This window comes from Callionymus lyra, chromosome 1, assembly GCF_982586985.1.
Source record: "Callionymus lyra chromosome 1, fCalLyr1.hap1.1, whole genome shotgun sequence".
Taxonomy (NCBI): Eukaryota; Metazoa; Chordata; class Actinopteri; order Syngnathiformes; family Callionymidae; genus Callionymus; species Callionymus lyra.
The window spans coordinates 19,550,551-19,577,807 of NC_141818.1; the positions used below are offsets into that span (position 1 = coordinate 19,550,551).

General features: G+C 39.1%; 1 protein-coding gene across 2 annotated transcripts in view; it reads right to left on the reverse strand.

Annotated features, from left to right (window-relative positions):
* The window catches only part of cux2b (cut-like homeobox 2b), a 97,149-nt gene that overhangs the window by 17,073 nt on the left and 52,819 nt on the right, over window positions 1–27,257 (reverse strand). For both annotated transcript variants that reach the window (XM_087796445.1, XM_087796437.1), the window contains exons 4-5: window positions 12,335–12,413; window positions 531–671 (exon numbers count right to left, since the gene is read on the reverse strand). In XM_087796445.1, the coding sequence (XP_087652571.1) occupies window positions 531–671; window positions 12,335–12,413 (220 nt within the window). The remainder of the gene's footprint in view (window positions 1–530; window positions 672–12,334; window positions 12,414–27,257) is intronic.

The window sequence follows — 27,257 nt, forward strand, 5'->3', positions numbered from 1 at the left end:
GGAAAAAAATTAGCAAAATAGACAACTTTTTTAGGTAAGTTTATTTCATTGTTTAAATGCAGTGCTAAAAGTATTCAGTGGTTCGTTTGCCATCGAAAACCAGTTCCTGAACCTGTTGATGTTGTTTATGTGTGTGTTTATTTTTATTAGTGGCTATCAGTGACCAAGTGTGTAACATACGTGGATTTGTATACTTTTTGTCAACATGAGCCGCTAATGAAAACGATAATATTGATAGAATAATTGCATGGCGTTTTGTATATTCGTGCATAATTACCTCTAAAATATATATATATATATACATATATATATATATATATGTATATATATATATATATATATTATATATATATTATTTGGTGCCCCTACTTCGAAAGAAATGTTTGCCTTGATGCCCTTCCAACTTGCCTTGGTGCCCTAAAATTTATGCTCTTCTTTAAGGCAACACTTGCCTTGCCCTAAAAAGTTTAAATTGGAAGCATGTCATGCTAGTATATGTGGATAGGAAGAAAAGATAATTATTTTCCGACCTGTCTTTTCAAGGCACTCCAGGTGTTTCTTCCAGTGCCCACTGATCTCCCGCACCAGGGTCTGGCTGTCGGGGGCGGAACTCTCTAGCTCATGCAGTCTGTCCTCCAGTGTGTGTGAGGCCTCAAGCAGGGGAGCGGGATCTAGGAAGACACACACAAACATAAAAACCTGAAATGACTAAGACACACATTCATACAGACACTTTAAAAAGAGATGTTTTACTCTCTGTTCTGTCTGTAAAGTGCACGGCAGAGTTTCAACCGATTCAGACGATTCCACCGAGACTTGTTTCCAAAGAGTGACTCTTAGACTTTACACACTCGGGTGCCTTTGAAAAATTCCCAGACTGGACCTAATGATGTGGTTCCGACCCCTCTCATGTACAAACATGGAGTCTAATGAGTCACGTGAAGATTAATGGAAACAAAGACAAAAGTCTTAAGTCCTCTGTATACACCTTTGCTGAAGTGTAGAAAAAGTCAGCTCCTAAAAAGGGGGTAAAAAAGCCGGGTTCTTTAGCACAACAGAGGAGCTGTTTTGCAATGCATGCGCGGCAGCACCGGGCCCATGGGGCCAACTAGGAGGCTGTTTCTCAGCTAACAAGTCTCCTCTGTATCATTTGATCATTTAAATTATTATGCCAGGAATTCTCAGGAGGCAGCTCGGCACTCCACATCACAGAGCTGTTTTTAATCTTCCCCTTCCCTTTCTTCCTTTCCCGAAAAGTTCAACAGCTCAGAGAGAGAGAGCTGCTCCTGTTGTGTACCTGCCTGCTGAACACCAAAGGAGGTGACTTCTAGTGCCAAAGCACAGAGAAGGAAGCTCAGGGGAGCTCCTTGACAAGGGGGGAGGCGGGATGTGGCACACACATACACACACACACAGTCCTTCAAAACTCGAAAAAGCAGAGGAAAATCGCTGCTTTGCTGCACAAACTTTTTTCCCAGAGCTTTCATCCACTCATCTTAGACTTCTGTGTGGAACCCAATTGGATCTCTTCTTCAGTAAGGGCACTGATTGAAGTGACTTTTCTGAAGACACCACAGACGTTTAAACTTTGCCAGATGCCAGTGAAAGATATGAAACTCTCAAGCAGCAGGCCACAAAAACAAACCCCCTCCCCCCACAAGACAGAAAGAAAAAAAATATCCTCTCTTTGCAATTTGTTGAAATCCTGGCTATACATTGCAGCTCCCTACATCTGCATTTTCATCAGAAAAACATTTTGGGCCATTTAATTGATTGAGCTATTTTTCCCAGGACCGTTTACAGTCAAACGTTGTCTGCATTCATTGTTACACCCAGTGAGGAGTTGTTGCATCAGTCACAGGGGGCATCACTATTAAGAGCGTGGCTCTTCTAAAGACAAACAGTATGACTTAAAGCAGCGCTATTCCATCGACCCACTGTCACAGAAATCACTTTATCAGCCTCTTTCCCATATATCCTTTCAACTTTTCACGATCAAAGGACGGAGATTATAGTACGGGATCTCTCACACGCGGACAAGCCGGGATTATCAATCAGCGGCAAGGGGAGGAAAGTCGAGTCAAATTTAAAGTGAAGGGATATAACTTAAGTCAGTATACAAAATTAACCCCCGTCAAACGTGGCCGAGCGCTTGATCCTAAAGGGACAAGGCTCGGCTGTTACGAGAAATGATGGTCACTTTATAAAATATAGCCCTTAAATGAAGGGCGGCTCTGACCATAATAAAAGCTGCGTGATAGAGGAGTCTCGCTCAACTCACGTCGATGCAGATCCAGATTTCTAATACCGCTGAGGAGGCATTATGTTTATCAGAGGAGACGCATCAATCTCTGTGCACGTAGATTTTAAATGCAGCTCTTATCTTAATTATGGATGATTAGAAGTCTGGACAGAGGTCAGCACACCTGACCGTGCAAGAGTAGTTATTCTAATAAATCCCAGGCTCTCAGGTCCGCCTGGTGTTGCAGGTTTAATATTATCATAATATCATTTAATAATATCAACATTGTTGCACAGGCTGAGATGAAAATTCTCCTGCATGCTCAGTATAGCTTTTACAATATTTGTCTTTTTTAATCAAGCAAATCAATAATATATTGATTTGCAAGGAGGTCAAGTGATTATCTGCATTCATCTGTGAATAACATACATTTTAAGAGATTTTCAAAAACATTTGAGAATGTTACAAATTTCCTATGATGTTTTCTGGATTACCATCTGAAAGCAAAAACTTTTAAAGAATGTGTCACATATGGAAATAGAATTCTCTTCTTTACACTTTCTAGTCTGTATGTTGTCACTTACGGAAGTTTTAAAACTGGTCTCTGCCATGCTGTCTTATTATGTCTGTTAATCAATTATATTCTTGAAAATAAGTTTAGATTTAACTGAATTACAGCTTCATGAAGATGAGTCGAACACACTGAAAAGTGTTATGAGTCCAGAATAAATGTACTTACTGAACAAACTACTGCAAAAACAGAACAATAATATTGGATGAAATACCGTTTAAAAAAATCCTGACTCTGACTTTGAATGCACCCGCAAATGTCCATGAACCCAGAGATATATTTTTAAATACAAATAAAAGCTGATAAGTCTCACTTTGATATTCATTCATTCATTTTCTTTGCCGCTTGTTCTCTAAAGTGGGTGGTGGGGGTCTAGGGCCTATCCCAGTTACTTCGGGTGTGAGGCGGGGGACACCCTGGACAGTAGGCCAGTCTGTCGCAGCTCACTTTGATATTTAAAATAAATATTATGACGACATTTTTCTGAGCTGCTTTCAGGTTTTCATTTTTGTGTTCCATCTCTTGATGTTGTTATTGATGTTGTCGGTGAGTAAATGATTTATTATGTTCACGCCTCTATTGAAAAAGAGATTCCTTGATCTGCCCGAGTGTTCTCCATGAAAACAAATTTTCACAAAACACATTTTTTTGTCGCAATTAACACATTTTAAATGCCGTTTACAGGCCAGCATCTAGATCCACAAAAACATGACTATTTTTAGTTCAACAAAAAATGTTCTTATATATTGAAAACTTAAATGACCGTGTTCTTCAAACATCAGTTTTTAAAATATTTCTTTATCCCAGCCATTCCCAATATTTGTGTATCTATATATGATTTTTTGTGTAATGTTATCTGTGTTAAGTCTCTCAAAGGAAGATGGTTAAACTTAGGATGCAACTTCAGGCACAACTCATGACTGGGAAGACTCAACTGCTGCGCTGATATCAAGTTTCATCAGCGGTGACAAGAATGTCGTCTCATCGCGGATCATGACGTGTCTATCCGACTTGTGGTCACTGTCTGTTTCCGCAGGTTACCCTGGAAAGGACGGAGCCAGGATACATGTTTAGGGGTCTGTGGGTGGACCGCAGTGATCAGTGCCAAGCCAGACAGGTGTGTCGGGGTGGTCCGTCTTGGCTCTGTCAGCGATACACCATCATTAGGCGGTGTGGGCGCAGTAGGGTGCACCATTATGTCTCCTTGGGCCCTGTGTAATTACGCTCTGACATAATTAACCCAGCAAGCCCATTAGCCAAGCATTGGCTGGCTGAAGAGAGAAAAAAAACACCATAATTATTTGTTGTGTGCATGTTAATGAGGCCAGCTGTGTTCCCATCATACAACACGAACAAATTAATTTACAAGGCTGTGCTCCAAGGTTTTTTCTTTTCATTCAAAACACTCTTGTTTTTTCCTCCCTCTGAGTGGACTTCAAGGTCCATAAACACTGCTGCTGCAACAAACAGTAACGCCGCTGTAATGTTGCCGTTCAGAACTGGGTTGACAGAAGTTTTTTTCTAATCAACTTTAGCAGACCATGGACATGATGTGATGCTGATGCTGCGATGACTTAATCATGGGAACAGACAAAAAGACGAGGAGACACACAAGTCTTGGTTCTTCTATCCAAAACAAAACACTTTGGAGAATTGTTTGACTCGGATGTCAACACATTAAACTAGATCGGCAACTCCTAAAATCTTGAAATATCCATCTTGTTTGCAAGAGATATAACATTCAACTTACCCTCATTACTTACTTATATATTTCAGCCTAGTCTTTAAATGTGCTCCTGGACAGTTGTAGACTATGGTAGTACCTGTGCCATCAGAATATTTAATAATTGACTTATTTTTATTTAAAATGCCTCTTGTGAAGCATTGATTTTTTTCTTATAACAATTAAATAATTTACATATTGTTATTTTTTAACAATTTGTATATTATTTTGTCTTTTAGAAAATATTTGAACTTTAATTCGTAGCCTTTTAAATTAAATACTGATTGTGGCTATATTACACCACCAGAAAATACTTTATTTAAATGGATATTAATTAGAAACATTTCATTTTTATTTTAAATTATATTAATATATAATTGTTATTTTAACATCTGCAGGTGTGAGTGTGTGTGAATGGTTGCATGACATATGGGCTACATAAGGGATTAAGCAGCATAGATGAAAATGAATGATTGAATTTACATCAACTCTTTAAAAATGTTTGATTATTTTAATTCAATTATTAAAAAAATAAATCTAACTTTAATATGCATTGGATTGAATACAATTGTTTAATAAAAATAATTAAGCATCCTAGTCATATGAAGCATGATTGTCTGCTTTAATGAGGTAGTTATGCTGTCTGTGTTGAGTGGAATCACAATTGGTTTAGTAATTTAAGGTAACAGTAGGAACCCAGTCTGTTTAATAGTTGATGAAGAACCCAAATGAATGATTGAACATAGATTTAGAGCCGTTTTAGTGTGAAGATCAGGATTCATTGCATTCTTGTAGGCTTTCTTTTTACAACTCTCAACAACTTTGGCATTTCCTCTCTTATTTTCACCTAGTTTTCATGTGTATTAATACACACTCAGTCACATGTGTCAATCCCAAGACCTGGGTGTCAAATGTGGCCCACAAAGTCATTTTATGTGGCCCACCAAAGTTGAATCAAAATCAAAGTAGATTCATGTTGAAGTTACTATCATGACTAATAAAGATGCCGATCTTTAAAATAAGATAAGCTTGTGTAATTGATTTTGACACCACTGTCATAGGTACATAATTCTAAAGCTAACCATGAATAAATTATTATTGTTTCGTCACCGTTGTTGTGTATTGACTTAAGTTTTTTGTATTAATGGGGTGCAGTATTTATGTGGCCCTTTTGACGTCATAATAAAATGATACAAATGATCATGTAGAACTGTTTGACAAGTTACCTTAAGATGTTGGGTTGTAACTATTTTTATTAATAATTACTAGTTAACTTCCTTATATACTTCGATAATGTTTTAATAATGTTATATAACAAATATATATAAATTATTTCAATTTTTCAAACATTTCATGGCAAAGTTTTACTGTAAATAATGTGATTTTTCTCTGTAAAGAAACAATGCAGTTTTGGTTGGATTCGGTTGGAAGTACAAAAATAAAGAGATTTGTCACAACTTTTGTAATGAAATGCGACACAAGAATGAATAAATATATGAACGGGGTAAAAACTTAAGGTTCATGTAGTGAATCTGCAATCGTACAGTTTCGTGAAATCTTGTTCGGAGACCATTTAAAATCAACAATAATTACAAATCCCACTTAACTCTGACAGGAGATGAGTTATAAGAAAAAAAAGAATGTACACCGAAATCTGTTATCTTTTGTGTGAACAAACAAACTTCCTCACATTTGTCATGTTTTGTCCGACAGATGGAAGGACGCAGATGTGACGGAGGGAATACAGATGCTTTAAATGCATCAATCAATAAAAGCTTGGTGACATTCAACACGAAGACAAACATATAAATAATAACTACCTTTCATATACAGCCGCAGCCTTAACAAATCACAATCCCTGTCTTCATTTCATGTTTCATTCATTTCATTCCATATTTTCAAAGACATTAGAGACATTCCTGCACACACACCTGCCCCTCTTTTGAGAACACACTCTCTCCTGGTCCCTCTGGGTCTCCTGCTCCTCTGGGATCAGTTGAAGAGGCCCAGCTCTTTTATGAACATAATGCATTATTAAGCACCTCAAACATCTCCTGGGCCTCTGTTTATTACTGCTCTTATTAATCACTTGTGCATAATCTGGTCCCACCCAGATAGCTTTCATTCTCCATCAGCTTTTATACACCCTTATTTTCCACCCGTCTGCCACAAACACTCTGTGCACTCCTTTATGCCTCTGCTATTCAGGCTGCAGATCCTCTACAATTACAATAAAGCCGACTTGTGGTGCCTCGCAGGCCTCTCTGGCTGCATGTTTATGATGGGTTGAAGAAGGACAACCATCTTTAATGCATTTGACTGACTCTGAATGACCAAGGTCAGCGTGTACTCTTTTGATAATATCCTCACCGGTGGAAAACGTCAAAAAGGACTTTGCGATAAAAAAGCTCCAGCATCTGATAATAAGCAGTGACATGGAAGTATTAAAGGGCCACTTTCAACCTACCTTCTTTTTATTTATTTATTTAACGTCAACTTCAAAAGGATTTATCTTTAAAAAGATGTTCTTTGATTATCAATACATCCACTCGGCAAAATGATTCTTTTTTTCCTTTTAGAGTTTTTAAATTTGTCGATATTTTTGAATGTGTACTGCTTTTGACTGTTCAAGCACCTTGTGACCCTGGTCTAGAATAGTACTTTACAAATAACTGTTACTTACTTATTTGCTAAGTAGGCAATTTAAAGATTAAAAACCAGAGCTCAGAAAATATTTGAAAATATACAGTATATTTTACACATGATAAAGTTATGAAAAAGGAATAAATTAGAGTCTAATTTATTCTAATTATTAGACCATTTAATTTAAGGACCACCTCCTTCTACTGTATTCTACAGGCTCATCCTTGCTCTTGCAGTACTGACGGTCACCACTAGCGAGCACCATTACTACAACATTTACACTTCAGACACACACACACTAAGCTCAGACATGCCCAAGGCTCAATGCTGGCACACACACATTCGCACATATAGAGTGGTGTATTCAGATCAGAATCTTCACAAACTCTGAGTGAGCTCCCCGCTCAGATAAAAGGATCTGTGTTCTAAAGGAGAGAGGGAGCAGGGTGGATCCTGAGGGATGAGTGTGTGTATAGAGAGGAGGCGAAGAAGAGCAAACACCTGGAGCGTCAGTCTCAAGGCTACGCCCCTGGCGACAGGTCCTCGTTGCTCTCACAGAGGTGGCAACAAACGTTCAAACGCCATTTGTACACACACTGTAGGATGGAGGAGCAAATAGAAGTGGAGGGAAAGGGGAAAAAGACGGGGGTAGTTGAGTGCATCTCAGGGAAGCCGATGAACTTGGGCAGAAGCTGCCACTGTTTTTTCAGCGTTCAGTGATCAGGACGTGTTTATCCGGGGCTGATCAAAACCGTGCGGAGGTGATATAAACATTGTTAGGGAAACTGTTAACAGGCCCTTTCATGCCTCACACTGGGATTGAGCTACAGAGCGCAGCATGTGGAGATGTCACAGGCAAATCAAAATATAGAACACTAATGAAACACTCCAGTGGATTGACAACTCAGCTTAGGGGCTCCATGAAAGGCAGAAGCAGACGAAAGAAATCCACTTCAATCACTTTCATCAAGAAGTTTTACTCTGACTTCATTGCTGCATTGTAGCATTATTTCTCAATAGCAGCACGGAACAATACGTCGTCAGCTCACGTGCGACTAACCCATCTCAACACCTGCCCTTGTGCAAGATGATGGTGTATCAGTGGGGACTTTAGGATTAAAAGTAACATAATCAAACACATTCACCAAATGAATAGAACCCACGAGATAAGTGAGCTGTCAATCGAGAACATTAAAAACAGAATCTATGATGGTTTATTACTTTATTTTCCTCTTCTGGTAAGATTTAGGCATGTACTGAAAGAGAGCTGAGTCAAAAGGCAGATCTTTTTGGTTTCTTCTCTCAGTTGGGTCGTCACCATAAAAAAGAGATAATTGTCATTAGCGGACAATGTTTTGTCAGTGAGATAAGCTAGCTATACAGCTCACTAGGTATTAGTGTTTACTAGTTTTTAGCTACATAAATGTAGCAGTTGTTAGTACTACTCAGCTCCATCAATTTTTCACTTAGCACTATTTGGCTTCATGAATGTAGCAGTTAGTACTATTTAGCTCCATCAATTTAGCAGTTAGCGCTATTTAGCTGCATCAATGTAGCAGTTAGCACTATGTACCTTCATCAATGTAGCAGTTAGCACTATTTAGCTCCATCAATTTAGCAGTTAGCACTTTTTAGTGTCATCAATGTAGCAGTTAGCACTATTTAGCTCCATTAATGTAGCAGTTAGTACTACTCAGCTCCATCAATTTAGCAGTTAGCACTTTTTAGCGTCATCAATGTAGCGGTTATTTGTTTATCAATGTATTTTCTAAATCAACATTTGTTTTTTTGTTTGTCATTTCTATTTGTGATAATATATATATGTATATATATATTTTCTACAGACTATTTTTAAGTCAAACCTACAGTACATACTTGGATTACAGGTAACACTGGGTATTTCAGACAGTTGTTTGTTTGTTCACATAGAAGTTTATTGAAAAAGTATCCTAAAATCCAACTCCAGAACTATCTTGATACCAAGTGCATGAAATTGTTTGTGTATGTCTTTCACGGCACATATTTACAGATCATCACTTTCCTTTAATGTGTTTTCTATATTTCTTCAAACGTATAAAAGTATAAATATTTGTAGCTAAAAAAGATATGCCTCACAAATCACAAATGGACAAAAGGTTAATTTGATCATTTAGGTACTTGCTCACTGAATGTAACGCTATTAAGTCAAAATGAAATGTGTCCTGATCTGGATGAATAATCATCTCTGCCGGTCCTTCCAAGCACCTGCCCTCTGTACAGTATCCTGAGTGTGTCTGTCACTGTACACACTACGTATTCCAAGGTCACCCTCGCTCCACAAAGGATGAGTCCAGGTAGACCGGAGGACAGTAATTTGGATGAATTCCCGCTTCATTTCTCTTCTGCCGCCTGAACCCAACACAATGTTTCCGCATGATTCCTCCCAACAAACACCAGAGCTCATGTATTTTTAATCTTTTGACAGATTCAATTATTCTTTACACACCATGCTCATTAATCTTAATGCAGTTATTGCTATTCATTGCAAGACATAGACCATGTTATTTCATTTGAAAGTGTCTCTGTCCGTGAATGTGTGTGTGTGTGTGTGTGTGTGTGTGTGTGTGTGTGTGGCTTATTAAATGCTGCTGGTCCTATTAGATTAGGCCAACAGAAGAATTAATGAAGCTCGTAGAGAACCACCACTAACTGATCACTACTAATGGATGATGCTGATATCATCAATTTTCATCTATTAGGTCAAAATCAACCTTTATGGACAGCTTTATTTGCTGTATTTATGAATTAATGCTTGAAACAATAGCATCGCCTGTCTGTCTCTCTGTCTGTCTGTCTGTCTGTCTGTCTGTCTGTCTGTCTGAATGTCAGGCAAACCTGCACTGTCTTTAACAGAAAAAAAATATGAGCATGTTAAAGCAATCCCACAGATCAACGTATGGAATACATGTTCTATTAGTATACACATGCATGAAGGTATTGACCCAACTACACTATAAATGCTACATTAAGGTAGATAAATAGTACATAAGGCTACATTAGTGTAGAGGGAAAAAAAGCTTAATGCTACATTGGTGCAACTAAATAATTTTAAATGCTAGATTTATGTAGGTAAATAGTGCTAAACACTACATTGATGTAGCTAAATAGTTCTAAATGCTACATTAATGTAGGTAAATAGTCCTAAATTATACATTTATATAGCAAATAGTGTTGAATTTTACTTTAATATGGGTAGATAGAGCTAAATTACACATTGATGTGATATTTGTGATTGAAGCATGCTGCTAAATGCTACATTGATGGAGTTCAATAGTTCTAAATGCTACATTATTTTTGGTAAATAAAGCTAAATGCTACATTGCTGTAGCTAATATATCCAAACTTACAAATTGATGTAACTAAACAGTGCTCCTAAATGCTACATTGATGAAGCTAAAAAGTGCTAACTGCTACATTGATGAAGCTAAATAGCGCTAACTGCTACATTGATGAAGCTAAATAGTACTAACTGCTACATTGATGACGCTAAATAGTGCTAACTGCTACATTGATGAAGCTAAATAGTACTAACTGCTTCATTGATGAAGCTAAATAGTGCTAACTGCTACATTGATGAAGCTAAATAGTGCTAACTGCTACATTGATGAAGCTAAATAGCACTAACTGCTACATTGATGAAGCTAAATAGTGCTAACTGCTTCATTGATAAAGCTAAATAGTGCTAACTGCTACATTGATGAAGCTAAATCTACTGCCCCTTCTTGAAATTATGTAGATCTAACTTTATTATTAGTAAAATACATGTTTTCAATGTTACCAAAATTCGAACTTATTTGATAACAGATACTGCATTTTATCTATAAAGATTTAAGGGCAACTTGTGGAGCCATGTCATCTACAAGACACCCTGAGAGTTGTTTAACTTTTGCTTCAGGAGCTTTATTCGGACCTTTGCATCAAAAATAAAGGCTATAATTAAAAACTCATCATACAAACTAACACCACTGTCTGAATAACCTGCTAGATATGAAACATTTGGATAAATAGCTCCTTAGATGAAATGAAAGTATAAGGTGGGTGGTTCTCCATCTACTTACATAACTTGAACAAAGACATCAAGTCTGTCTGAACAGTAAGAAACTTTTTGTTGCAGTATAACAGAGGATCTTGTGTTCTGCCCCCTTTTAAAATCCTAAAGCCGTTTCTGAGGCAAACAAGAACGAAGCCGACACCATTCATTCTTTAAAGGAAAATACATCCCTAGAGATCCTTAGACTTAAATGTATTCCTTGATGTCAAACGCATAGGTCAGGAAATCAAACCGAATGAATCTTCAAAGTGTTGTTTTTTTTCCAAGGAAATAAGTGCAAAGCCTGTGTGTGATAGCGAGAGTGTGTGTATGCATTCCTGTGTGGGTGTGTGTATATCAAGCAGGAGACTTCAAGGAAAAATGGAGACCTTTAAAAGTCAGTTGCTGCTGTCGCCGTTTCCCCGGCGCAGACTTTTATCTTGTGTTCATTGAATAAGTAAACAGCATTCTATACTCCTGCCACAAGTGTTCCTCTGATCTACACCGAGCCTGGCCTGCATTTTGTTGCAGTCTCCTGCAACAAGCAGCAATAGCGTACGTTTGCCCGGACGCTAAATAACAACTGCATACAAGCCCGTCTGTTCTCCTCTCTAACTTACTGTCTTCCAGCCCTCTCTCTATTTTCCCCCCACTGGCCTCATCAGGCCTGTGTTCCACACGGAGCCAGACTTCAGTTGGGATTTTAATTGGCCCTCCACAATCAACAGCAAAGCTCTTCAAGGATGTGTTCCCTTCTCAGCCGGGCTACACTCAAGGACCAGTGCTGGGTTTTGAAGTGGCCTCACGCAGAGTTTTGGAAACCACTCTTAGAGCACAGACTTAAAAAATAGATAAGAGCCTGGGATAAGGGTTTTATGCATCGCATATATCCGAGGTATTTTGCCTTATATGACCACGAGGTGGGCTGGGTGACTACAAAAGACCCACATCAGCAAGCAATCGGCATTGATCCCAGAAGAGAGAACCTTGTGGTGGGATAGATCACAAGTAACATGTTCCAGTGTGACACTTGTGCCTGTGTTTCTTTGTTAACACGCAAAACTATGGTCTTGGTGGGAGACTCACCTGGGGCCTCGATAAGCTGTTTGTAGATTCCCAGGAATGCAGACTCAGCCTCTTTACTGCGCTTGTTCAGAGCTACCACCTGCAGGGGAGAAAGAACCATTATGGTAAACATCCAGAGTTTGTATCGCTGCATATTTCTAAAATCATACAAGCCAGCGTTCTGGCTCCTAGGAAAAATGTCTCAAATCGTTAATACAATTGTCGGGCCCCTGAAGCATCCCCAACGTCTGACTCTCCTTTGAGTCTGCATCAGTACTGTAAAAACACCTAAACAAGCAAAGAGCAGTACTTTCCTATGCCAATTTGCTACATGGTGTTCGGTGACATTTGGTCTGGTAATCGTACGTGTCGGAAATCACGAGGTGGCCTGCAGGTGATGGTGGCCTTCATCACCGGCAGCAATCGGCACCTGCTATCCTCGACTCGGCGGGTGATGCAAACCAATTAACAATTCATTAGGAGGGACAATGAAAGAGAATTAGCCACCACCTGGCCCCATGGAGCGGGCACCTGGACGAATGCGTATGTGGGTTACACTTTTCCAAGCTCCCGCTAAGACCTCTGACCTGTTCGCTGGTCTGATTGGGCATCAATACTGCCTCATGTTGTCACCTTTGCAGGAACATTTAACCCATTAACCTTCAGAAAATATGACTATATATTATTTAAACTCTTTCATCCAAAGCCCCTAACATTATGATACCATTTGAAAATATATCTCTAAATTACAATTGTTCATTCCTTTCTGTTATTTTCCTTATTAGTCAGGATTCTTTCACAGAACTTTGAGCTCAATCGAAGTAAAAATCGCTAATATCTCTACTTTCTCACATTGTCCAGACACTTTCCAAACTGTAATGCCCCGGGTCTTACGCTCTCAAAGGTTATCAATCATAATCAGAGGTGAGCAATTATTTGTCAAAGAGGCCATATTATATTTTCACACTGTTGTGATGGACTGGCAAACTAGTTCTTTGAAAAAGAAGGTGACACAATTCAAAGAGAGATAAAAATAAAAATGATTTTGCAGAAAATGTGTGAAAATTCACACGGTTTCATCTATAATGTAAAATAAATTAACATGTGGGGCAACAAATACACAAATTATTAATTATAAGAAACAAAATAAAGTCTTCACATTTTGAAAATGGTCCTACGATACTATTAATTATAAATGTCATAATATAAATGTTTAAATATCGAATAATTCAAAAACAGAAAAAGAAGACCATTAGGAGTTATTAGTTATCAAAATTGTAAGAAATTGTAATAATTTTTAACAAAATCAAAAGCACTAAAAAATTTGGATGGAAATCACAAATAAACATATATAAAAAATTAAGATGAATTAAACACATCTTGAAAAATAAGTACATTCTAAATTCCTTTTAAATATGTAAAATACAGATGGAAATTATAGAACCACAATGTAAAGGCTATTGTACACTGCAGATAGATTTATCCAATTTTCAATCCACTCGATAACATTTACTTGTTAAAAAAAAAGAAGAAATTTAAATAAGATAGAGCTGCCATTGTTTGTAATTATCAAGACGTTTTTTTAAAGGTGTCCAGAATAAAAATAATTATACACAAATTGAGCAAAACCTCTCCAAAGCTTCATCTGTTGGTGGTCTCATTGAGTGGAAGGGTCAAGTGTCTGTTCTGGTTGCTCATTGGAATGACCATGGAAATATTTTTACTGTGAATGCTGGAAATACTCCAGAGATTACCGCTGTTGTTGGGGAGCTTTTTATATGGGGTTATAAATAAGGTGTGCGGAGATCAGCCACGGACCGAGAGCCTTTGATTTACTGGCGATGGCGGGCGTTTGCACATGGGAGACATAACGACAGCATCATGTTTAAAGAAATATCATGAAGATCAAGCAAATCCTCTCATCACTCCCACTTGCAGCAGCAGCTCCGAGTAGTTCATGGAAAATAGAAAAGGTTGGATCAAATCAATACAGACGCAATCGTCTGCAGCGCTCAACCTGCTCAGGTTTACTGTAAGCTGTTGTTATAACCCCATCAACCCCTCACTGCCATAACAAGGAAATATTGGGGTTCACGCAACTGGGCAGCTGAACCATGCATTGTTAAAACTAAGGTGTTCAATAAATTCATATCAAGTGTTTTGAAGTGTGGAGTGATTAAGTTTGTGATGGACTTCAATGGCTAATATTCCATTCAAAAGCTAAGGTTTGGAGATAAAAGTAATTGTCATTGAAGCCTTGCAATGCTACATACACATAGATGCAATGGAAGTACGATACTTTCTGAATCTGATCATCTAACCAAAAAGAATAGCACTGCCTACAGTGGAAGGAACCACTATACATTTAATTTAGTGCGGATTGTATTGTTATAAAAAGGCTGAGACGCAAAGATAATTTTGGTTGATGTTGGATACATGCATTCTTTTTTTTCTTCTGTTCAGCCTCCATTCAGTCAAGGGAAATCCAAGCAACCACTTTGACATGCAGACAAACTATCAGCAGCTTGATCTTCCACTTGCAGTACATGTCCTCTACAGCGGGGTGGCTGAACCTGCTGCTAGTCATCAACATTTCATTGACAGTCTGCTGGCCGACCAGGCTTCCTCCGGAGCATATTCATCAAGAGGGACTCCTAAATGCATACGTAAGAAGCTTTAAAGCCACCGCCATGCTCCCTCTACAGGGGTCTCCTGGCCCTCTATCATCCTTTAACGAGAAAATGCAGAGATTACCTCCACAATCACACCATTAACCTGCCTGCAGACGCTTGCTGAGGCATCAATCACAAGTCTGCCCTGTGCCTCTTCATATTAGTGCCTTCCATGCTCATAGACACTCCCTATGTAGCCCATGTTATTGTCAATGCACTGGGAGGTGGAGTGCATCAAATAGCCAATCATTTTATGAGATAACCTAAGGTTTCACGTTAATATAAAAGATCATTTTCATTATTATATTTATACTAATAGTATGTGTCGACTGAATCAGTTTGATAGTTTCATAAACATGCCAAAATTTGTATTTGAAATTTGTAATCTCAAACATTTTATTTACAGAAACTTGAAGGATACATCTCCTGGCTGAATATTTTAGGTTAAATAAGATTCAACCAGGACAATACTTTAAAAAAAAAAAAGGTGTTCTTTGATTTGATTGTAACGTGTGGGTAAATGTGCTTCTTCTTGGGGGTATGTCCTGCCTTAGTGCTTTTCTAGTTTTGGCACACAATACCTATTTATATATCATTCTCCCCCGCAACGTAAAAAGTAAATCATAGTATTTAAGTTTAATTATTGTGATTAATCAATACGTAAGACTGGGCTTTACTTGGTTAATGTTTTGCTTTTTTATCAAAGACTACATGATTTGGTCTTTTTAGCGTTTTGTATTTTAATCAAATAAATTACGAATTAGAGTTGAAGCCATTTTTTGTTATCTTGGGTAAAGTTGGTCGTTTGGAGCACTGGCAGACATAATACTTAAAGAATTGTGTGTTTTATTTTGTTTGTAGTTCTAAAATGAGTGATGGGAGTGCTTTTTAATGATGGACATAAGTAGTATTTGCTACAGACTGTATACAATTATGATTTCCATATCAATACAGCTATCAGCCAGTCTTCAAATCAAATAAAACATCCTGTAAATGTCAGATCATGTAAAACGTGGAAGAGGAAAATCGTATCAAATAAAACGTTTGCCAGATTCAATAGACTTTTCATTGAATCCAGAAGTAGTTTGTGAAAAAGAAACCCCATCTTAAGACTCTTCAATAATCAGACTGAAGTGTAGTTTTTCACGTTTTAATGTGTAACTTTTATTTGTCAGTTAAAAGACAGACTAAGGTTGATTGTGCAGGCCAGTGGGAGACAAAGGAAACCTGTTAGCGGCCCTCCATGAGAGTGGACTGAACGCAGCTGCTGGGGAATGCTTGGTGATAAGCCTCAGAGAAAACTTGCAGCAGCCACTAGAGAGTTCCTGTGAGTGTGTCTGTGTACAGCGTGTGCAGCAGACTCGTGTGAAAGAAGGCGTTGAGAGCAAATGCAGATTGAAGTGGAGAAAGTAGAGTAAAGGACTGCTGAGTGACATAGAGAAACTGGAAGACAACGACAAAAAGTTTCCCGTAAAAAGGTGCAATTAGCAATTACGCAGTCATCAATTACAATTATCGCAACTGGTGATTATGCAGTTATCTATGTAAATCATCATTTTCCCCATCTGTCTTACCAGTTTGCTACCCTCAGTGATTTTGTTGTCGGTGGCGGTTTCCTAATTATGCTAGTGATAACATTTGTTTGGCCGGAGTTGGAGGAGAATCCTACACTTTCCCGGTGTTAGCAGATAACTTTGAGAAAGCTCGGAGCATGTCAGAGGACGCATTCATGCCCTGGAGATTTATTCCCTACATTGCTATAGGGACGCGTGTTTCCATCTCAAGGTGAGTGTGACTGGTGGAGTGGGTGTTTTGGGGACAACAAATGTATGTTTCCATAGTCCCCGAGGTCTCTAAATTACCTGTCAACTTTCCCATGATGCAAAGGTCAGTGCACAATCATGGGGAGTCCATCCTACTGTGCGGCTCACAGTGGATGGGTCTAGCCCACAGGCTGACAGGATGTCACAACAGCCCTGGTTCTGCTCAACGCTGATTAGAACAAACCAGTAAGAACCACCAGTATGCTTGTCACAACACATCCACAAAGACCCTCACCATATCCCTGACAAACATTTGTTTCTAGGAATCATCTTGAGTCGGAAATCACTTGAATGTTGCCAAACATGGATACCTTATTATTGACAGCATATATCAATCTTCTTTGGAATCATTGATCATTTTTTATCAGATTTTGTTTAAAAAAAAAAGAAAATGAAGGGAATCAACTCCAGATAAGGAATCACAATTGAAGGATAGATTGATTAAATACATATACCTTGAACAGTGTTTCAATGATTTTTCTTTCCACACCTGGAGAAAACATACAAAACAACACCAAAACTGAAATCTTAGCAATTATTCAAGTCTTGGTTTACTTAAAAATGGTCAGATTAGGCTTTATTTAAGTTTTCATGTCCAAAAATACAAAAAGGCCAGAATTTATTTGAACTATGAACAAGTTATTTTGTTGTCATTTTGTGGGTCATATCTTTTCGGGTAAATTGACTTCATTAAAAACTTCCAATGATTCTTCAGTGTTAATTTTTAATATATTGTTCTTTACTAGAAAATCATTAGAGCTTGGTTAAATAATAATACATAAAGCTCCAAATATATCAACATCACCAATATCATGTTATCATCAAGTTAAGTAGATAATGTAGATATTATGGCATTTGTGTTTTATCATAATTTCCAGATTTCTTTTTTTTAAACAAACTTTTTCTACCTAAAACGAAAATCATAGGAATGTCATTGCCTACCCCTTCGCTGCGCAAATCTCCACTTCACAGCAGGACTAATTTAGACAGACATTATTTTCCGGTTATATAAACAGCAGTTACCAATAAGTAAAGACCTTGTATGGATATTTGGGTTTGAATGGACTTCTATGAATCATCCAGCCGACAGTATTGTTTTTCAAATTTGAAGAAAAAATATGTGTTTGCTGTGACCTGACTGCAGCAGTGCCGGCATCAAAACTCAAACCTTTTCTATTTGATTGCACGTCAAAAACTTCTGACTCAAAACCTGAATCATATTTTAAGCGTGGCACCCGGCTCTCGTGCAGCTGTCGGCGCTGGCATTTGTTTTGCTCTGACTTTTGCTTCAGAGGAGAGAGATGACTTGGTGTCGAGTGACTGATGTGTGGGTGGAGGAGAGGGGCAGAGGTAAACACGACTGCAATACCGTCTTGATGGCGAGAGACGTGGTGTACACCCACACATGTACGCCCGCATACAAACACTTTAAACATGTTCCAATGTTGCACAGTTTGGGATGGGGCTGGTTTAATCACGGAGACACCCATCTTTGAAGGGCTGGTAGCGACGTTTGCTGTCGCTGTCTCTGGGTGCCCGGCGAGATGAGCAGTCGGAGCACTGACACACATCTCGTCGCCACGTCAATTCTGATCAGAGCTGCCTGTCAATCAAATGACTGCTCTCACAAGCGGCCAATGCCACCAAGCTTTTGCAACACATAACCTCTGAGCGCATAAATGGCTAAAGCTGACTGCGCCAGTATTTGGTTTAGACTGCTGATGTAACTTTATGTCCTCCATGTAAATTTGTTTAAGGTTATTGTGTGGATGGAAGTTTATTCAATGTTCAAATTTAACATTTTAAACGTCTGAAATTTAAATTTCTTTTGATTAAAAAAGGTTTCAATACACAATATGATGCAAGAAATCCGAACACTCCTTATGTTTAGGAGGAAAAGCATATACAATTATTCCAAATAATCCAGAAAGAGTCCTACTATAAGAAAGAATGGGGAGCCAATGATACTTATTCCACCAAATGGAAGATATGAGATGATAATTATATATCACTGCATTCTGTCACCATCTAACCAAGACCAAAAGGCAAGAAAAGGTGACATACAAAGTGAAAAGGAAATCCACAAGAGGCTAGAGCTTCTGTTGAGAGTGAGAAGGACTGCCACAGATTTGCCCCTTTTTAAAACACTTTCTTGAATCAAATCCCCTCTCTGAAGTCTGTGTGAGGACATCATGACCTTACCTTGTGACGAACACAATGTTGTCATCTGTATAGAGGAAAACCTTGAAGAAAGCCTGAGCAATATCACACGGAGAATTCTACTTATGTTGTTTTCAAACAAATCTACAATGAATCTAGACCAGATGAAGTAATCTATTAAGGCTGAGTGAAACAGCCTAGTGTCTTAACTCCATGTAAGACCTCTGAAGAAAAGACGGTAGCATTAAGTCTACTTTTTGGCTGCGAGGATAATAAGCCATCATACTGGAGAAACTTTTTTAGATATATTGCCAGTGAGAGTCTGCACTGTGCAGCATGATCAAGTGAGAGCAGGTTTCCAGTGATTACTTCCTTCAGGGCTCTGACTTCATGACAGACAGTTTCAATGGCCGCCTCAGCCACAACATAGCCTAGGTACCTCTCATGTGCTGGAGAGGTCTGTGTGGCCGTGAGGCAGTTGACCTACTAACATTGCTTTAATGAACAAGATATTGAAGAAAAGTGCTAATCAGAAGGAGTTTTCTCTCAAGCCTCACACATATCATCTGCATGAGGAGATTTATTAACAGTAACCAATTACCAAACAAAACGTAACGCAAGTACAAATGCTTTCAGGGTTTTTTTTCATCTACAATTATCACAAGAAAGTGAAGATATCAAAGGTCGTAAAAAAAACAAAAAGAAAATGCTGGTTTAATGAGCCCCCAAAAAAGCTTTTGCAATTGCATCACCCTTGCCTATTTTCTTCTTACTATTCTACTCTGAATCTGCGTCTGGTTTGATGTTTGAAAAAAACTTACATGTGATACGAATGAGGGGCAAAGAAGTGAGTAAAGAGAGAGATATAGTGCTGTGTCGACGATTGAAAAGGTACATAAGGAATAAATGATAACAAGCGTGAGGTCCAGATCTGAAAAGATATGTGTGCTAATGGCGAAGGGTGAGAAGAAGCCGACTTTGACAGGTGGAGGTGGGGCTGACGTAATCCCGATGGATGCGGCTCATGGAACAGAAAGACACTGAACATGGCATGAGAGTAATCCTTGATCAAAAGACACACTGTCTGCAGTGCACAGCGGGGGTCTTCTGGGTCCCTCTCACTATCACCAGGCATCATAGAAACTAAAAAGGACCCGTATCGACATCCAAAGTCACAGCAAAGTCAACGAAACAAACGGAGGGAAAAAAAGAAAATCTTTGGTGCACGTCTGTGTTGCTTGAAGATAGAAGTTGTCGGCCTTCTTTGAACTTTCAAATGTTTGTAACAGCAAATGACCTAAACCTTGAGAAATATGTGTGTGTGTGTACATAAAGGGAGCGAGTAATGAGCGGACCTGTGCTATATATATAATTTCAAAAGAGATAACAGGGGTTATGTGGAGGAACATGTTGAGACAAGGGGTGGCAGGACACATAAAAGCATGACGCGCCCCCGTTACGTCGGCTCTGTACAGGTCCTGGGAACACGGCGCTAACAGATGGTCTGCCAGGGGTAAGTGTGCCAATATGAGTTAAAGCCCCAGAGTGAAGGGACCCTTGCTGGAACAGCCTGGCAAGAGAGAGGCACAGCTGCATATCTCACCCTCGGACACATGTTGACAATGTTTCTATAGCCCTGCCTTCACCAGTCAAGGTGAGACAGCCTGACACCGTGCAAGAGAAAGGTATAGGGAGAAAGAGTGCTCTACATGATGGATAGTGCTCTCCATCCACCTCTCCTCACTCTCGCTCTTAGAAGGCTGGTGACTTTCCAGTGAGGCAATTATCATTGCGGAATGCATAATAGCCTAATTAATTACAGGTGTCAGCTTTGCCTTTGTTTCAGCATGGAGGAACATCATGCCAAAGCCGCATCCTCTGATGAACGAGTCCTAAAACCCCGGCTCGGAGACCAGCCGTGATGGAGGGACGAGGAAACCCTGAAGGCTGCCACACTATCCAATGAGCAGACGATGGATTGGAAACGCACGCCGCAAATATTAGCTGCATTATACGCCTGATAAATCGGCATCAGTCGGCAGTGGTGTGGGGATGACAGGTAGGCCCTGTGCAGGAGGGTTTTCAGGTTGGGTGATTCGGTTCTAGATAACGGCGGCGAGCCCAGCTAAGGTGGCAGGAACCATCAACAATGAAACAGAAGCCTTATCCAAGCTTTCCTGACGAACATGCCATATCATTTGTACTGTCAGAGTTACGGATTTCATTCATTGTTGTGACAAAAGCAGGAGGCAGACAATTGCCAGGGAGAGTGGCGAAAAATAAGTGGACTTGTGGGGAGGCTGAGTGAATGATGGGGTGACTAGGGAGGCGAGACAGCACGGAGATTCCTGTTATTCCCCACCTCAGCTAAACATGAGCAGAACTTAATAGAACGTTACAATCGGTGTGTGTGTGTCCGCTGCACAATGTGTGTGTCTCAGTGCGGGGGGTCATGATGGTAGGCTTATAATCCCTTCACGCCCCCGGGCATTGGGGGCTCAACTCAGAGTACATTGAGTCTAATAGGAGCAGGCGCGGCAGCTGAACGCAGTTCTCTTAGCTCCCACTGTGAGAAGAGTTTTACATAATTAATGACTGTTGATGTTTCCCAGGTAGTCGTCCGGCAAATTCACTGCAGACTCGGCTGCCACTGTCGCCGGATCCACCGAGAGTGAGCGACACAGGAACAGACAGCTTACATTACAGGCATAAATAAGGCAATTTTATACAGTGTCTTCAGACATTACTGTGAAGGGGGTTCAGCCCCGATGATTCGACTTGCTTCAGAGAAACGCTCAGAGAGAGATTTTCTACGTCTCAGAGTCTACTGAGAATTTGTTCTTGATGCGGGTAAAACGGCTTCCTTTAGTGTTTTTTTTATAATTCTGTATGCCGTAAGAGACGCAGAGATGGAAGCGCCAAGCCTTTTCAAAATAACAGTTGACGGCTCCTCTCGGAAGATCAGTCACATCTGCATGAATCAGCCTAATGTGAACGTCAGTCTTAATACATGCAAGTCTGGTGGTCTGATCCTGCACGTTCCTGACCGGTGACAGCCTACCGAGGCCCGAGGACACTGAACATATTGCTGCCGGGCGGTCTACATTTATTCCGGAACATGTTAGATTAAACATTTAAACAAGACACCCAGGGAAAGCTATTTTTCACTACTCTGGACCCACTACTCATTATTAATTTGTAATAACCTTTAAGGCTTTTTTGATGTCATACATATTTTACGGAGAGATATCACTTGCAGGCAGACTGAGGAGAGGGCCTGTCGATGACGGATCACCGCGGTGCCACTGAAATGTGCTTTCAGCGGCTATAATTAGAGCCAGGTGAAGGTTGACAGTGAAGGTGTACGAATGCATATGTGCACCAACAACCTGCAATAATTCATCAGTGTGATGACACGGAAACTAGAGGGCAGATGCTGTCATGTCTTACTAGGGGCGCCTTTTTATTCTGTTCATTGTTGGGGGTAGTGTCAGCCTTACTTAGGTTTTGGGGTTTTTGAGCAGTACTTGAGCCTCCTCGGGTACTTACAATGCATACAGAGTTTTTGGTTTGGTATTGAATGGTTGTCTGTGCCCTGTGGGGATCTGGCCATATTGCCAGGGTTTCTCCGATCTTACCTCGAGTCAGTAGACCCTGAAAGACGAGCTTTGGCCATGATCCTATCAAAGAACAATGAATTAAGAATCTGTATTTTAAAAAAACTAAAATTCCATTTAATATAATACCAATAAGTGATCCAGTGATCGATATCTAATGTTCACTGATTTAATTATTTGAGAATAATATTTAAGAATAATAGTTCAAATTCATGCACGTAAGTGCTGTTAATTCTAAAATCAGGGGGCTCAAACAAGGGCCATTCGCTGCCTGAGGGTTGAAAGTCTCGGCCTTTTTGATATACAGATTTAGTATGAGGGACACAATCTTTCTACAACTAAAGATAATCACTTTATGGAATATTTTTATAGCTTAGATTTTGCACTATCGATGTAAAAATAACATGAAAGAAGAAGAAAAAGCTGTTTTAATTCTGTTTAAAGTGACACAAATAAATCAACAGACAACTAAGTTAAATCAAGGCAAGGTAAAAAAAAATCCCAAAGATCATTCTTACTAGCTGAACTACCTTGGCCCAGTGTTGATACAAATCAACCTCTGGTGCCCCACTGGACTATTGAATTTGGGACTCCTGTTCTCCAAACAAATAATATCATCTGAAATTCTGATAAAACGTCCTGCTCTCAACAAGTAAAAAGTGTTTTGCTTTTAGGGATGAAATGTGTAGCCCCGGTCATTTGAACCAATTTATCTGACCAAATGTATTGAGGTCTTACCATTTGTTGTTGTAGCAAAGTTTATTTACAACTATAATCAACTATAAATGTCGGGCAAACATTGCCACACTAACTCCCAGCACAGTAAACATGCTTTATATTGTCAAAATCCAGGCCAGCCAAGGGGGATAAACATTACCCTGCACTTCTCAACTACATCATTATGTGAAGTTAGTTCTTACATCGACCAAAAAATCAACCTCTAAATTAAAGTTTTAATGTTCATGTTTATTTATTTTCCTTTGGTTCATTTAAATGAATAACATAGCATTAACCAGAGGCATTTACGTAATCATGGTTCTCTAGTGTTGTGGAGTGGATTCATCTACAATATCAGTGGGTGGAGAAACATTAACTCCCCGGTCTCTTGTCTCTGCACTCTTCTGTCAAACTGCTGGCTCGCGCCCATCTTGCTCCCTGCCTTGCTAGGAGGCCCAGTGGATGCCCGTTGGATGCCAGCCTAAAGCTTGTGTACACTGGTGCCAGCGTGCCACTAAAAGCTGTAAAACAAATGAGCTCTGTTTGTTTAATGTACATTAAATTGACCTCTGCTGCCAGACATGTGATGTCATGATTGTAATCACAGGCTCTCTGCCTGATAACCACACAACGTGACAGATGTGAGCTGGTATTTCAATTTGAGTCATGAGTGACGGAGAGCTAATCAGATGTGATGCGGACAGGGCTGATTTCCTGTATGCTACTAAAATGAACACAACCAACAATATGATTAGAGCTGGAGCTCTTACATCAGTGCACGTATGGCACTGTACCTGCCCAGAATATCAAGGTTTTTATGCAATTAAAGGGCAAACCCAACTCTTCTGGCTTGCTCACATGTTTCAAATATGACTTTATAAAGTTCTGCCCTAAACTTCTGAAATCTCTGCAAATGTGAGGATACGAGAGCGGAGTCCATTACTACGTAATAATAGTCTTCACTCCTCCTGCCACTTGTAATTATGCCCTGTTTTGTTTATACAATGGTTCCCTCGGAGGTGGAGACTTCCGGAACAGCAGAGGGATCTTAGCTCCAGGAATGGGAACCATTTTCAGTGGACGGGGCTTAAGCACTTTTTCCTAGTATCAATATTTCAATCAAAAGATAGTTTTGACAAACACAAACATACTGATGAGTACAATATGTCCAAGGCAATGTAAGAGACACTCAAACACACACAAATTCTGTTCGATTTCCTTCTAAATTGTTTCCCAAACATTAATAGCATTTTGATTCCATTTCTTTGGAACTTGATGTGAAAGAAAGAGCTTTTTTTTTTATAACACCCTGGTATTAAAAATAATTCTCAAGACCATATGAACAAATGACAAAGAGAGGACAGTAAGTTTAGAGTGTTAGCCTTACAATCGGAAATATGTTTTAAAAATGTAATAGTAATGTAATACATTTTCATGGAAATTGTACGTATCTGGATCTTGCCATGCTTTGCACGCCTTTCAATTTAACAAAAGAAGCTACAATTCTGAATACCTCCCTTATGTTATAGAATTAAGGAATATAAATGAATGATACATATAGTTTAAAGCTTAACAAAAGCAGACACATTTGAATTGTTTCCTGATTTCCATGACTTAATAGTGTTTTGAGCAATGTTTACAAGCGGTGTGGGAGTCATGACATTTTTAACATCCAAATAGAGAATAAACTGAACATATAAATATATATGTTGTTCAACTCTTTATGAAGGTCACTTGATGATAAATAACATAAGATTGCAATCTCAAATAGAAAAAAAGGGTTAGTTGGTTTAACCAGACCATTGGTCTAAGTGAATTTAGCATGTAATAATTATGAAGTGTTGTTTAGAAGGTTGTATCGTAATTGCGGATTCTGGGATATAAACACAATATTATAGCCAACATCAGAAACAATATGCAATGTAAAAGAAGCAAGTATCAATTAATTCAAATGATAGGGAATAAACTGCTTTGCTATGCTTTTTTAATGTATCTTGATGACATGAAATCCACAGTGAGTAGACTCTTTTCTCAAATATAGCACCCAACTTTTGAAGTAATCTTTTGGGTTACATAATGCTCCATATACTTCCAGGGTAGGACAATTCCATATGGGTTATAAATAAAGAAACCTGACGCACGGCAGCAGCCACTGTGATTTGGGCAAACTCTCACATGGGATGTCATGGCTCTGCAGCGCTAGCCCCTCTGCTATTTCAAGCTCTTCCTCATTAGAACATCCGCCTTGAGTGAACAAAAAAAAAAGTGTACTTTACAAAAGACGCTTCAATGCGAAAGAGCTCGCAGCCGTGGAGCGTTTGAGGTTAAAACATGTATTTATGACATCAAGGGTACACGAAGGCGAACAAAATCCAGGTAAAATCTGTGTCACATTGTCCCAAAAGGAGGAAGCAGGGGACAAACAGACGTATACAACAGAGTATGCAATTACCCAACAGCCTTCAAACATCAGCTTCACATAAAGGACGGGACATACGATTACACATGTAAGTGTTAGACTCTTGCATGTGAGAGAAGGGCTGAGAAATAATACACATTATTGCGTGACGGCCTGTACCTGTCGTGGGGATTGTGTGATTGCGTTTGTGTGTGTCGGCCCTCTCACACCACAGTGGCTGGCTAATTTAGTTAGGGAATAGCTGGCTGTCCTTCAGGTGAATGGGCAGAGATTGGTTTCAATATGAGATGTAATAAAACAGGCCCATCACTGGATCTCACTGCACCTTTGGCTGTCCTTCACGTGTCACCCAAGTAGAAGACACACACCCACACGCTCACAAACCAAAACCCACACACAATCCTCTGAGGATGCTAGGAACCTTCAAGATTTTTATATTTTCACAAGCGACATGAAAAGAAATATAGCTTTTCTGTTAGAGTAGATTGCAGACTAATGCCTGGTAGAATTCAATGACAGAATATAATCACTAGAAAGATCATCACCTTAAACTAATATAAAATCTGGAATAACTGCAATGTGCTTTCTACGTTATGTTAAAATTGTTCTCAATACATAATCCTCACTTAAGTAACCCTAAAGACGATGATAAAATGTAAAAAATACACTTATACACTTGAATTCTTAAATGTGTCCAACACACAACTCTAGTCCTCCTATATGGCCAGCTGGATGGTTTGTTTGAAATCAACATAGATATCTTCATGTTGATATCCTGGCCTATAAAGATGCCAGTGATGAAGATAAGATAAATAACAGAATTTATGAATGACAAAAATCACAGATACTTACCAATAATAATAGTAAAGAAAATGTTGATTTTAAGCTCACGGTTTAATAAAATTTGGTAAATATAAAATTGGTTTGCCCGCAACTAAGAGTGCCAAAAAAACGTTGGCTACTTGTGTGATTGAGTTTGTCATCACTGTATTAAGTTATCAGGGCAACAGGCAAACATCTGTTACCTATAAAGGTGATGCCCTTGTTGAGCAGTTTGAAATCATTCATACCCGAGCTGAACACCAGTAACTCATGTTTTCAAACTAAGTTTCTTATCAAAAACATGGACACAGAACAATATCATCAACAGAAAAATATTTTTCTGTTCAAGGATTGATGATTCATGTTCATTCACAAGCTCTGGCCAGTGTGACCCAGTCCAAAAGTCCAATACTTAAGATGGAAAAAGTTATCTTCAGCAATGTATTATAACTTTGTTGGAACAAAACTTTCTTTAGAAGAACCTGAACGACATGGATGACCATTCTGATATGTCATGATCTTTGTCGCCGGTGCTTCTAGATCAGATGAGTTGTGTAACGTCTCACAGGTCTCCCGTGGAACTAAAATACTTTTATGAGACTGCATGAGTCACTGGTCCCGGTCTGGAACACGCCTGAGGGACCATCACAGCAGTAAGTCAACTACTATTATTTCTTCTCCTGTACGCTTAAACATTTGAGAACATCAGCATTA